The 14,590-nt window shown below is 41.0% G+C and overlaps 1 protein-coding gene across 1 annotated transcript in view; it reads right to left on the bottom strand.

Moving 5' to 3' along the window:
- The window catches only part of NVL (nuclear VCP like), a 70,479-nt gene that overhangs the window by 44,366 nt on the left and 11,523 nt on the right, over nt 1–14,590 (bottom strand). The window contains exons 10-15 of the mRNA XM_084624654.1: nt 12,494–12,595; nt 10,377–10,494; nt 9,501–9,645; nt 6,145–6,415; nt 3,002–3,220; nt 1,363–1,467 (exon numbers count right to left, since the gene is read on the bottom strand). Of these exons, the coding sequence (XP_084480780.1) occupies nt 1,363–1,467; nt 3,002–3,220; nt 6,145–6,415; nt 9,501–9,645; nt 10,377–10,494; nt 12,494–12,595 (960 nt within the window). The remainder of the gene's footprint in view (nt 1–1,362; nt 1,468–3,001; nt 3,221–6,144; nt 6,416–9,500; nt 9,646–10,376; nt 10,495–12,493; nt 12,596–14,590) is intronic.

Below are 14,590 nucleotides of genomic sequence, written 5' to 3'. Positions count from 1 at the left end.
AACAGCGCTCGATGTTCAAAGACAACAACTGGTCAGAAAATTTTGGGTGCTGGAGAGGGAGGAAGGCCATAAGAAATGTAATGCTCCATCAGGAACGCAAGAGCATTTGCAATAGAAGGAATAAGGTAAAGAAAAAAAAGAGCACAGCCAACCAGGTCTGATCACACCCCCCACAGTGGAAAATTCCACAGTGATGAGCACCTTATAAATGAACCATTTTCTTTCCTCTATTTACTATTTTATTTTTATAATTTAATTCTTTGCCTTGTTTTTGCCCCATTCAAGTTAAACCGTAATTATTTTACTAAGAAACTGAATAACTTCCAAAGAAAATCTTGTACTCCAACTCCTGATGGGGTAAGTGCAGGAGCTCAACTCCTATTATATGGCCGTCAAATATAAAGGGAAGGGTAAACACTTTTAAAATCCCTCCAGGCCAGAGGAAAAACCCTTTCACCTGTAAAGGGTTAAGAAGCTAGGATAATCTCGCTGGCACCTGACCAAAATGACCAATGAGGAGACAAGATACTTTCAAAGCTGGGGGGGGGGGGGGGGGGGGGAGAGGAGAGAAACAAAGGTTCTCTCTGTCTGTGTGATGCTTTTGCCAGGGACAGAACAGGAATGGAGTCTTAGAACTTAGTAAGTAATCTAGCTATATATACACGTTAGATTCTGTTTTGTTTAAATGGCTGATAAAATAAGTTGTGCTGAATGGAATGTATATTCCTGTTTTTATGTCTTTTTGTAACTTTAGGTTTTGCCTAGAGGGATTCTCTATGTTTTGAATCTGATTACCCTGTAAGGTATTTACCATCCTGATTTTACAGAGGTGATTCTTTTACTTTTTCTTCAATTAATATTCTTCTTTTAAGAACCTGATTGCTTTTTCATTGTTCTTAAGATCCAAGGGTTTGGGTCTGTGTTCATCTATGCAAATTGGTGAGGATTTTTATCAGGCCTTCCCCAGGAAAGGGGGTGTAGGATTTGGGGAGGATTTTGGGGGGGGAAAAGACGTTTCCAAGCGGGCTCTTTCCCGGTTATATGTTTGTTGGACTTTATTGCTGCCACCACCAAACTGTCTATGGGCAAAAGGTAAAACAGTTTGTACCTTGGGGAAGTTTTAACCTAAGCTGGTAAAAAATAAGCTTAGGGGATTTTCATGCAGGTCCCCACATCTGTACCCTAGAGTTCAGAGTGGGGAAGGAACCTTGACAATGGCCTGGACCCAGTTATTTTCTGTTAGAAGCCAACTGGTCATTCTTACAAAAAGATCTACTTCTTTTCTAGGACTCTCTGGTCTAATTTTGGTTCTCTCCCATCTTCCAGTAGTCATATGCAGGGTGTGAATTACTAAACTCCTACCTTTGCCAGAAGTGTTTTGCCACACCCAGGAGGCCCTGCAAGTAGAACACCAGCTGGAGTTGTCAGGCCAAGAGCTTTGAATTGCTCTGGATTCCGCACAGGTGCCTATAAAAAAAACCCAAACAGTTATCAGTGACAGAAATTACTCAATTTTCATCTAACTGCAAACTAAAGCCAAAGCAAAAGGTGCATAACTCTGCACCGAAACTGAACAAGCAAAAATATGGGCATATTTGGAGCTGAAAAATAGGTGAGTAGGTACTGGCTTGTGGAAGCAAATGACTATGTTGTGCATAATTTAGGTGCAGACATTGACTCTAAACAGTTTTATTAAAAACCTATTACTTAAGCCCACCATGAATACCCAGTTTATGTAAAGGCCTGTTGAGGAAGAGGAAATTGCAGTGAGAAATGCATGCACAATTATTTTACAAGTTAGAAAATAAAGTTTAGCAAATTGTCAGAAAAGTCTTAGACCTAAATTCACTCTAACAGTTCAAAACCATAAAATAAATGTCCCCATAAATGTTTCATCATTAACCAAGACCAATTAGATCAACCAGAGAAAGTTAGTTGTATATGTTCATTCATAAAATTGTGAATATTTTACCAGCAGTAAACATCAGATTCAACACTAGAAACAAGGCCTTACAAAATTGGCTATCAGGATCTTAATAAAGACATACAGAACCATGGACAAAATTATGCACTAATACATTCTAGGTACATGTAGAGGGCACCATGTACCGTGGCTATGGAATTGGCAGTAGAATCTATCCCTTGCCACAGAACTATGCTCTAGAATGTAGGCTTTCCTTTAAAAGTAAAATATTTTCCTAGCCCATTTTGTGAAGATAAAATTTGAAAATGTAAAGTGTGTGTGTAAATCAATGCAAGTATCCTCTTGAGTTTACAGATATTTTAAAACGATAGCTCAGAGAAGTGCAATCTCCTTTATTCACCTCAATCAGGTGTTGCCACCTTTTTGTTTCATAGTTAAATATCATCATCATCATCAACTATTTCGCTGGGGGACATGGATCAGCGTTCACGTCGCACTCCCTATCAGAAACCAGCAGACCAAATTCGGTCATGAATCCTGGTCACGTGCCTCCTGAGGCAAGTTGCACATATGCTAAGATGACTATTTCATGGCAGAAGCATCCAGCTGATATGCTTATCCCAAAACACCAAACGGCCTCTCATTCCTCTAGGTACCAAATCCCCAGTTACCCCAACACAGCTGCCAAAACTTCCATGATACTTCACATGCAGTTATCCATCACTTCAAAAATTCACAACACACCAAAAACTCAACAAGTGTGGGGACAGTGTAAAATAAATTAAATCTCAGAAAAAAAACAGAGCCTGTTTGATTGTTATTATGATTCATTTTTATATTAGTTAGACATCTCTCTGAATGCTATAATTTTAAATGAAAGTGCAGCACAATTTCCAGTTTGCTGCACCAGCGTGCTGCAGAATCCTGGGACCTTGTCATAAAATTTAGGACCAGTTTGCTGTGGTACACATAAGACCCTGTGTATACGCCCAAAGAAAACATTATGTAAGTTTGACTCCGGCTAGATATCTTAACCTGGCACTCCCTAACAGGACTTTAAACAGCATTCATGCCTACCAGTATTGCCATAGTGAGCTCCTCCCGAATGTCCTCCAGGGCTCCAACATCCGCCCATGTCACATCAGGGACGGTGACAAAGCCTTCTCTCTTGGCAGAGGGCTGCACTGAAGACAGCGCAACAATGAAATCATTCATTTCGATGCAGAGCTTCTGTAGCTGCTCCTCAAGCAGGGGATTTTGCTCCTTTAGCAACTCTAGCAGCCTCTGCAATTCATCCTGAGGGAGAGGGCGGTGGGAAGAAGAAACAAAGGACAAGATTTTAAGAACAAATACCATTTTTCTCAGGGTCTTCCCTACAGCCAAAGCCTGTCAAGAGTCCAATGTGGCAACATTCACGACACAGTGCGTGTGAATTTAACACTGGAGAAAGGTAACAGGCGGACTACCCTGGAGTTTAAATCATTTTATATGTATGTTTGTGTGTATATATATATATATATATATATATATATATATATATATATATACACACACACACACACACACACACACACCTCTACCCCAATATAACACAACCCGATATAAACACGAATTCGGATATAATGCAGTAAAGCAGCGCTCTGGGGGGTGGGGCTGCTTGCTCTGGGGATCCGCGAGTCAGCATGTCTGGCTCCGACACGCTGCTCTGAGTGGCGTGTTAAAGGTGCTGGGATGGGGGCCGAGGGGTTGGATAAGGGGCAGAGGGTCTCGGGGGGTGGTCAGGGGAGAGGGGGGTTGGGCGTCTCTGGAGGGGGCGGTCAGGGGACAAGGAGCAGGGGGTGCTTAGATGGGGTGGGGTCTTAGGAGGGGTGGTTAGGGGTGGGAGGTCTCTGGAGGGAGTACTCAGCGGACAAGGAGGGGACAAGGAGCGGGGGGGATACTGCATATACCGTGTTAGTTCTAACAAAAATGATTTGCTGACTATTAATAATGGAAATGCTCAAGGCCAAAGCAAGTTCGATATGATGCGGTTTCACCTATAATGCGGTAAGATTTTTTGGCTCCAGAGGACCGTGTTATATCAGGGTAGAGGTGTGTGTGTATATATACACACACAAGTCTAACATGGGCAGTGGTAACACAAACTTTCTCCCACACTGCTCTGGAGAGAGTTCTCTCCATGCTGCACATGCAGTTCTTGACCTCTTCTGTTGGGACTGCCAACAAATCTGTCAAAATTCATTAATTCTATTTAAAAAGGTCATTGCTCATAACAGGTTTCAGAGTAACAGCCGTGTTAGTCTGTATTCGCAAAAAGAAAAGGAGTGTAGCTCACGAAAGCTCATGCTCAAATAAATTGGTTAGTCTCTAAGGTGCCACAATTGCTCATAACAGAGAACAAATTACTGGTTCTGCGTAGCAGCACTGGGAATTTCAGCCATGCATTTACATTCAGTTGTATGTAGCCCTTAAAAGTCGATGCTCATTTATAACAAGCTTTCAGTACATTTCTTTGCATCACTGCATCTATTTTTAGGTTCTGTGGTTAATGCTGTGCAATTGCTATATGCAATTTCCAGTCACCCTCTCTTGTTCCCCGAAGCTGACCAGATCGGTGTTTGATCTTCAGGCTCTGGGTACGGTGGCAGTGAATGACAGAGAGCACCTTGCATTGCTTAACACTGCCCCATCTGGCAAACTGTGGTCCAGACAGACTCTGAAGGGAGAGGGTGAATACTATGCAGGTCTTCGGCAGGAACAATCTCCCTAGCATTTGGAGTTTAAAGCATTGATAATTGAAATCAGCTCCTTACTGAGAGGCTTTTATCAGAGAATTCCTTGACCAAATAACTCCACCTTGCACCATTAACTCTTCCTCTGGTCCTAACATGGTATGGTAATATTAAGGTGGGATGGTAGCTCCAGGATTTCCATTTCAGTAGAGGTTCAAAAGGTCTACAAAATTCTGTCTTTTGGTTGCTTGATTTTCCCACAGCAGTTCGTGGAGGGGAAATGTCGGGTGAGGTTTGCTTGACTGTTTCAAAAATGGCCATGTGACTAACATTTTTCTAGTGTCCAACATTTCCTTCAGACCCTTTCCCACCTGCCGCCCCCCCCCAAAAATCCCAACTACATCACTTTGAGGGGTGAAACTCAACAGGTGTGAATGCTTGGTTTTTGTAGATTGGATGAATTGCTGTAGAAAAAGATTTTTTTGTGTTTATTTTTATAATAAGCATATGTTACTGTTGACTGTCTAATGTAGTCCTAGGATACTGTCATCAGAATTGATCTTACCAGTCCTTAGTATACAGATCCCTGAGTGTTTCCCCAATAATCAGAAACCTCTTTGATCATGCTGACATGAGAGTTGCAGCTATTTGCCTTAACAACAAACAACAACAACAAAATCACTCACTCCTAGTGTTCTGGAAACAGGTGAGGAGCATGAGTCATGATTACATTACCCTAATGCAGCTGCTTATTAGAGTCTTTCATCTTCCCTCTACTTAAATTAAAACTACTTTCCTGGACAATATTTATATAAGCAGAATCCGAGTATGCATGTAGAGTTTAGAGTACCCTGAAATATCAGCTCTTAAACCAGAAGCAGTTCTTGCAGAATGCAGGCAGAGAACAACTAATGTGCACAACACATTTTCAGGAAGCTTCCAAGGGCAGTACTTAAATTTACAGCAGATGGGTGCTGCTCACATTCAATGGCCACACTGTTTCATCTTGAGACATCCAAATATTCTGCTATCACGCTGCCTGCAAACACTCTGGCTTGAAACAGAGCCCCAGTCCTGCTACACATGCACAAATGACTTTTTCTGCATTAAGCCGTATTGTAGATCCAACTTTTACCCTTTTTAAAATGTTGCTTCCCCAAAATAGGCAATGGTGCCATACAGTAGAGGAGATTGAACACCAATGAGTGATATCAGCTTAGGAGAACCAGACCCATAGTTTTAGCACCAAGGTGCAGCAAAAAAGTTATACAACGTTTTGGTGTCATAATACCCATACAGTTTGTACTGTCATTTAGGAAAAGTACATTATAAACCAGATGGATGAAGAATGCTACATAACCATAAAAAATAATTTAGAACTGAATATTGCTGTGATCAGAAATGTTTAGTGAGACTGAGTGGGAAGCTCACAAACAAACTGGTTAGTCTTTAAGGCATTGTGAAATGAGTGTAACAATGGATTAATACCTTAGCAGGAAGCTCTGGATGTTTAGTATCCTTTTCCACTAGTGCTTCTGTTCCAGTCTCCAAGCTTTGCTCAGTCATTGCTTCTCCAGCCCGTACACCTTTCCATTTCTGCTCCTCCAACTTTATCAGGACCCTGTTTACTGTACACATAGCTGCTTCACGACAAAGTGCCATCAAATCAGCACCTACATAGCCTGGAGTCATATGGGCTAAATAATGAAAATCAAAAGATTCAGGGAGCCTAAGTTTTCGACACAAAGTCTGTAGAATTCTGTGTAAGAGAAAAAAAATAGAAGTTGCAACTATTTTCCCTCCGATATGAAAGCAAACATCACTGCTCAGAGATTTAAGTCATCTCAGTTCACTTGTGCAGATCCTAATGGTGCAAGAGGCAAATAATTCACACTTAACTGGAGAGTCGCTTAATGCTGAGAGACACAAAATTAAGCTATATGTTTTCTCCTGACACTCACACTAAAAGAAACCTACAGCATCAGCCAGGTGATGCTCATTTAAAGGTTAAGAGTTTTGCTGAACATATATTATAATCAGCTACAGGTTTTGTTTGAGTTAATAAAAAAAAACCTAACAAACCAACATTGAATTTAAACTGTCACATGACATCCCAACTGGGTTCCACCAAAACTCAAATGGGTTACCACCCACTCAAGTGTTTACTTGGTTCACATTCCTGCATATGACAACATCTATTTACATTGTACCTGCTGCATTCTTTACAAGAACCCCGTTTTTGTTTGCAGAACATGAGCAGGCAGATCTAGTTTAAGGTCCAGCCTTAAAAAGGCACAATCTAAGTATGGAGCAGGTTGAAGCACTTCTATATAGCTAATGAGAATAAAAGTGTTCAAGAGAAAAGATACAGCAGATAGAGGCATAGAGCAATAGTAAGGAATTTCTAGAATGTTGCTCTGGCTGATGCTTGTAAATTCTACCAAGCAATACAATTTACTCGCTAATCCAAGATGATTCCACTTAAATCATGTCATCAATTATGTTCTTCCCTTTACATTAAAATATTTTTTATTAGAACAGGGATACTTTTCCTCTCTCCTAGAGCATTCTCCATGTCAGAGCTTAAAGGATTTCCTCCCCAAGGCCCAACAATCGTTCCACCTGAGGACTGCAAAGAATGCTGATAAGACAAATAAAGATGCAAACCTTACAGAGCCATATTATCTTCCAGCAATACAGAAATCTGGGAGAGAGGAGCTAACCTAGTTTTTACAAACAGCAAAGTTTTATTTCAGTAGGGAAATATTAAAAGGCATCACAAACCAGAGAAATGAAATCCACCACTTAAGTGTCCTTTTAAATTTAAAAAAAACCTGCCATTTGACTGGACGGCACTGATCCAAGCTGCTAGCACTGTGCTAAAACTTTGAATGGAACAATTTATTAAATGACTATTACCTTAAAAAGTTCAATATGTTTTTCTTTACCCACCTAACAGACAAAACTAAGTATCTTTAGTTTTGATTTATTTTTAGTGGCATCGACTTATTTTCTTCCAATTTTTTGGCTCGTTTGACAACAGTTCAAGGGGAGGAAGTGACTCAAGGTATAGAGGTAACAGTGACTGGCTCAGCCTGTGATCTAAGTACTATCATTCCTTCATTTAAGATAATAAAAGCATATTCCTTGACAGAAAAGGTTACATTTTTTATAAGTGTATGATTAGAAGCGGGCATGAAAGCTGCCTAATATGTGCATGCAAATCGAGTTCATATTTGCACAAAGATGTGTATGAGCAAACAAAACCTGCATGCACAACTGATGTGTACACATCTTCAAATAACTGAGATTAAACGAACAGCACTAGCCACTTAGTACCAGTCGGAAACATTCCCTCTATCTTATGGATTCACTGTATGTTAAATGAAACACTAACAATGCCTGTAACTTTTTCCTTTATTCTGTTACACTGTTGTCATGCTCCTATAAAGAAGATTGATTTTTTTTTTCCATTCTTTAAAAAAATGCAGCAATATTGGTAGTTCCTGTGGGCCCACATCTGCAGGAACTGCAGAAAACAACAACAATATGGAGGAATGCTGTTAGACTCCCAACTTCAACTGTTCAAAACAATGATCAAGATTTTCTTGTCTAAACAATCTCTCTCACATGGGAGGAAGATTACTGAAGATTCTACTCACATTCACCATTCCTGCTCCTTGAAACGGCACAAGTTGTGAAATATCAAAATGCTGATAAGACAAACTACATAATATCTACCTTTTTTTTTTTTTTTTTTTAAAAAGAACATGGTTCATACCTCTGTGTGTTTAGTTAGGACGGGTTATTTACCATCGAGTCAAAAGGGATTGTAAAAGGAAAGGTAAAATAAATGGCCTAGATGAGGAGCATCCCAAATACCTGAACACAATAGCCAGATTTATAGCAGCGAAGATGCAACTCCTCTGCCTCAACCCTGGTAACATAGTTGTTTTGCCACAGCTGAGAAAAGAGATCAAAATGAACTATTACAGGACCTCACACGTAGAAAAGTGTTGGTTGAGTGGCCACAGACTGTGCAGAGGGTCAGCAAAAGCTGACAGGCTGGCAAGGGGACACAGAAAGAGCACACTGCAAGCGGACCAGTTTGTTTTTCCTAACAAGAGACGAGGATTAGCTCAGTTTACTCTTTCCTTACCAACATTTGTAAGCAAGACACAAGGGCAGGCTTTTCATTGTTTTTACTCTTTTCTCTACAGACTTTGTACCCTTGGGGAATTAATAAATAATCTTGGTTTTGAAGACACTGTTTCTGAACTGTTTTAATCAACCCACTGGTCACAAGTCCCCAGAATGAAAGGGTTTATAGGTGCCAAATGCAGTTGGGCCTATTGCAGTAACATGATTAGGAAACAGGGCAGCTGCAGCCTAGAGATCCACTCTAAGTATAGTTGAGCCACGTGGTTCCACTCAGAGTTCGGTGCAAGAAGTCAAGCCTGTCACCTCTGGAGTCTACTCTAGAGGTACTACAAAGAATCTAAGGTGCAGTTGTGCCCTGTAGCCATGACAGGTGAATAAGGAGATTCAATGACAGAATACTCAACAGCAAAATACATATTGCCAACTCCAGGGTCTATTCTCTTCTTAAAGTTGCCCAGAACACTTGTTAATGCAATGTTAAGAGGAGATTTATACATTCATCCACACGGAACAGCCCTGGATTGGACAGGTAGCATAGAGATATACACACTGTTACCACTTCTCCACTTACCCATGCAGGCTGATTGGGTGCATGTGGTTATGCGTGCTATATATTTGTCCTTAACTGCCCACTAATTTGCAACAGTTTTACTAATCAGAAGCCTTGGCCTACTAAGATATACCTCTCTCTAGCTGCTTCATCAGGAATCCCTAGACAAATTTCTCGATCAAATCTTCCAGCGCGCCTCAATGCTGGGTCTAACGAGTCTGGTCTGTTAGTAGCTCCAATAACTAGGACCTGAGCAGTGGCAGCCAGATTATTCAGGTCTGAGGATGGAAGGCAATAAACAAGTACTCAGAAAAGAGCTATATCTTCCTATTGGAACATCACTGTTAATGCTACTCTTCTTAAACACATGCTGCAAGAACATATTTACTCTTGATCATAGTTGGGAAACCATTTACTGTTATGCTAAACATCCTGAAGCTGCTTCTCTTTTAACCATGAAAATTTCTAGGCATTTATCTTTATTTCCACTAGCAACATAGTTTGTGCTTTATACAACCTCAGGCATTTTAAACATTTATATATCACTTTTCCAACACATATGTTTACATAGCACTGAAAGGGTTTCCAGAGTGCTGTATAAATGGATCTGTAAATAACAACCTTCAGGAATATTTTCTCTTCACACTCAAAAGAAGCCGCATTTAGGATGAAATGCGGCAACTGTTAATGGCATATAATGACACTGCAACACAGGACAGGAAGTTAATACCACGATATCCAGAAAAAGCGAAGAGTGCCACACTGGATCGCGAGGGGAAATCTAATAAGGCAGAAATAAGTTATATGGAAACTATTTTAACCAGGGAATTGGTCTTAATATCCCCCACTTCTGCAAAAATACTTTGGGATCTTCAACTACCACAACTGTTCAGAGCTCAATTTAACTCTAATTTTAAACAAGTTAAAAGAAAATCAAAACTGGACTTCAAAAGAGGGGGGAGGTTAATTTAAAAAATAAAAGTATGTTAATTTCATTGCTGAAACTGACCATCCATACAGGTTAGAAGCTGGGCGACAATTCTCCGCTCCATGTCTTTTGAGGCGACTTCTCTTTTTGGGGTGATTGCATCAATCTCGTCTATGAAAAGGATGCATGGAGCATTGGACTAGGAACAAGAACACCAGGGTAATCACTCTCGATACACATAGCATATAAGAAGTAATAATTTAAGAAAAGTGCTTCTCCCATTTCAAAGCTTAAAAGATATTACTGCAAGTGCTGTTATGTGTTCTGAACAACTACCCATTCTCAAACCCCAGCACCCCAGCTCCCAAACACTGCTCTCTTCATTCTCTTAGAGAAGCCAAATACATTATGGAACCGTGCATAGGGCTGAGATCTTCAGGAAACTAAAGCATGAGATTTTTAAAAAATATATTTTATGTTGCTTTATGTCTTCTACAGACACCGCATTGTCGTGATTGTTTGTTGATTTGAAAATATTCAAGCCCAAGACAGAAGTTGAGGCATTTAAATTTTTGTTTGGCAAGAAGTCACTCATGCTGTAGAACCTGGAGCGCTAATACCATGCAACGGACAAGGGGCAGGCATGGGCAATAATGGAAACTATTTGCCAACTCAGATTACTAGAAGAATAGGATCATGTTTTAGGAGCGAAAGCAGGGAGCACATAAATCATTATAGATTTCCATACCAATTCATTTAATGAACTCCATGTTCATAAAAGGACAAAGCTAATAAAAAGTAGCACTTACTTGGTACTTTGATTCACCAGTGTATTTAAACAGCAACTAATCCTAAAAAAAAAGTATGCTACAGGCAATAACAGAGAGGCTTCTCCATTCAGGTCTGCCATTACCTCCCATCTAGAAAGGCAGTTTAAAAGCACATCCCAAAGTTGTCAAGCCAGTGCAGCATGTGCGCCACCTAGCTGCTCGAGCATTATTTCTCTGAGTTTATCAGCACTTTTGGTACAGAAAGAGCATAATTTTGCTATACAGGGATTATAGTACCAGGCATATGGCACATGCTAGAATAAAAAAGTATTTTGTTCATGAGACCCAAGAGTCACTGAAAAAGCAATTTAAGATAATAAATGTAAATGGCTAAGCTAAAAAAAAAAAATTTTTTTTTTTAAGTTGAAACATGCTTCATACAATAAATTCAACTGAAAAAGTTAATTTTGATAGCTAAGGGCCAACCATTTTAAAAGCAAAGAATATTTTAATTAAAAAAAAGCCACTCCACATTATCCATTTCATACCATGATTTTGGTTCTTGTTTCCTTATTGTTTGTAATAATGGCTTTTTTAATTCAAAACAACAGCTCGGGTTCATATTGGGACAAACTATCATGACTCCACTATCCTTGCTTCCTCTGAATCCCATGAAGAAGATTGGTAAATATGTTTTGAGGCCTCAAAATAGTGGGGATGGTGGGGAATGGAAATGGAAAAGCAAGTATTCTCAAAAGGCAGATATGGAGGACTCTCTAGGGAATTATATAGAGATTTACTTAAAAGTGATTTTTAATAAGTAGCGTATCCTCAACCCCTTCTGCTTTTCTTTGCTTCTCATGGAGAACGAGACATAGAGCAAGACACTCTCACATCAGTGTTTGGTCATCACCAACCTGGGCTGGATTTCAGCCAGTAATCCAGCAGTGCTCTTGTTTATTTAAGACTGTGCAGATATGGGAAGATTTAATCCTAACATTTTTCTTAGATTCCTAGATCTTTGCCTGCAATTCCCTATTTCATACTAATATCACTAATGTATCCAAATTCACAGATCTAATGAAGAGGTCAACTTCTTAAGTAACACAGAGTAGTAATTACTCCAGTATATACAAAACCCAAGTATTTTATGTAGTGAATTGCCTGACACAGTGACTATACATTAATAATTGTATTATAATTTATATTTGCATTGAAGGCTCTTTGGGGCAGGAACTGTCTTTTTGTTCTGGGTTTGTACAGCACTTAGTACAATGGGGTCCCAATCCATGACTGAGGATCCTAGGTTCTACAGTAATACAAATAATTCAATCTTCATTTCAAATTGCAGCAGCAGAAAAGGACCATTAAAAGGTTTTATGAAGAGAAAGGATCAAGCAATTTATTTGCTCAGCTCCCTGGCCTCACCACAGCTTGTTCAAACAACTCTCTCAGCTTCTGTTCAGACTCCCCAGAGACTCCTGATACAATTTCAGTAGCGGCTACTTTGAGCATCGGCAGTCCAAGTTCCTAAAATAAATGTAAAGAACATGGTTATGAAATCTCTAAACTTCAAAAATATTTCCTCTTAGCAGGATTTTCTTTGACTAGGTCTCCTAGAACCAGTATTTATACAATTTATGTTATCATAATACCTTACACTTTTAAGGAGCCTTTCAAGAGAAATTTTTAAAGTGTTTTAGAAACCCCATGCAACACCCCTATATCTAAATGATCAGAGGCACTTAACCAAATGAACAGAGCTGGGAACAGAATCCACGTCTCCTGCTCCCACTTTAACAGCTTAATAGCATTGCCACCGATTACAAAACACTTAGATCAGACATCAGTGTATAGACTATGAGGAATTTCAGTGACAAACTAACAGAGGGCTTGTCAACATGAACATTTAGTTCATGGCAAACTTGAGAGTAATCTACCCTACACTAGCTTGCTGAGCACTAAATGTCCATGTGCACCCTAACAGTTCCTTAGTGTGCTTTGAAATGGGAGTACATCAAAGCACAAAAACAAACAACAGATAGTGTGCATCTGCAGGGTCCACACCAACACTTAGTGCACGGCAGACAAGCATGTGGTAGATTTACACCCCAGCCTGCAGTGAAGTACATGTTTGTGTAGGCTAAAAATACCCAAGATTTAATTCCAAAAGAGTCTATCAACTTTACACAATAAAAGCCTGCAAGTTTTCATTTTGAAAAAAGCTGTGCTCCAATAGCTCATAATTTATGTATAATTTCCAAACTATATAACCTACGGCCATTTAAGTGAATACAGCAATAAAAAACAAAAAAGAGATACTGTATTGACAAGCCTGGCAATAAAAGTCCTCCATTTACCCCCAGAACAGGCACAAAGACAGTGATAGTGCAACTGCTCCATAGTGCCATAAGCTGTCTCTACCCTGAATTGCAGGTACCCTCTACAAGTAGAAAGTAGTTTATCCTCAGTAATAAAATGCAGTAACAATCCCTGACCTCTCTGATGACACCAACTATAACAGGGGTGGGAAAAGTACTGCCCGCGGGCCGTGTCCAGCCCATCAGATCTTTTAATCTGGCCCTTGAGCTCCCGCCAGGGAGTGGGGTTGGCAGCTTGCTCTGCTCTGTGCATGCTGTGGCTCCGCACGGCTCCCAGAAACAGTGGCATGTCCTCCCTCCGGCTCCTACCCATAGAGGCAGCCAGGGGGCTCCGCACACTGCCCCTGCCCCAAGCGCAGCTCCCATTGACTGGGAACTGTGGCCAATGGGAGCTGCAGGGGCAGCGCCTACAGACAGGGCAGCACGCCGAGCTGCCTGACCACGCCTATGCGCAGGTGCCTGAGGGGGGACATACCGCTGCTTCCGGGAGCTGCTTGAGGTAAGCGCCGCTGGGAGCCTGCGCCTGACATCCTCCCAAGCCCCAACCCCCTGCCCCAGGCCTGATCCTCCCTCCCACCCTCCAAACCCCTCGGTCTCAGCCCGGAGCACCCTCCTGCACCTGAAATCCCTCATCCCCAGCCCAGAGCCTGCCCCCCCCCAGCTGGAGTCCCCCCCTCCCCCCCGGAACCTCAGCCTCCTGCCCCAGCCCAGAGCTCCCTCCCGCACCCTGAACTCCTCATTTCTGGACCCAGCCCAGAGCCCGCACCCCCAGCCAGAGCCCTCATCCCCACCCTAACTCCCAATTTCACGAGCATTCATGGCCCGCTATACAATTTCCATACCCAGATGGACCAAAAAGTTTGCCCATCCCTGAGCTATAAGGATGCCACTTGTAGAGGTGGTTGTTTGATGAGGACAGACCATCACCTTATCTGACAAAGGCCCAACAGTTGTTGTATGGTAACTTCCAAGTTTAATGTCATAGGATTACCTCCCCATGGAGTCAGCCATGTCACATCCCAAAACAGATTTCACCTTCTTTTTTAAAATATCCAGGCTGAATACTTTTCTACTGTAAACAGATCAAACTGTAATGTAATATATGGCTTGTTGAAAGTCCATTCCTTTGAGTGCTTTCAAGAAG

The sequence above is a fragment of the Lepidochelys olivacea genome, assembly GCF_965140295.1.
Source record: "Lepidochelys olivacea isolate rLepOli2 genome assembly, chromosome: 3".
Taxonomy (NCBI): Eukaryota; Metazoa; Chordata; order Testudines; family Cheloniidae; genus Lepidochelys; species Lepidochelys olivacea.
The sequence above is the reverse complement of the archived record's forward strand: the minus strand, read 5'-3'. Positions and strand labels throughout refer to the sequence as shown.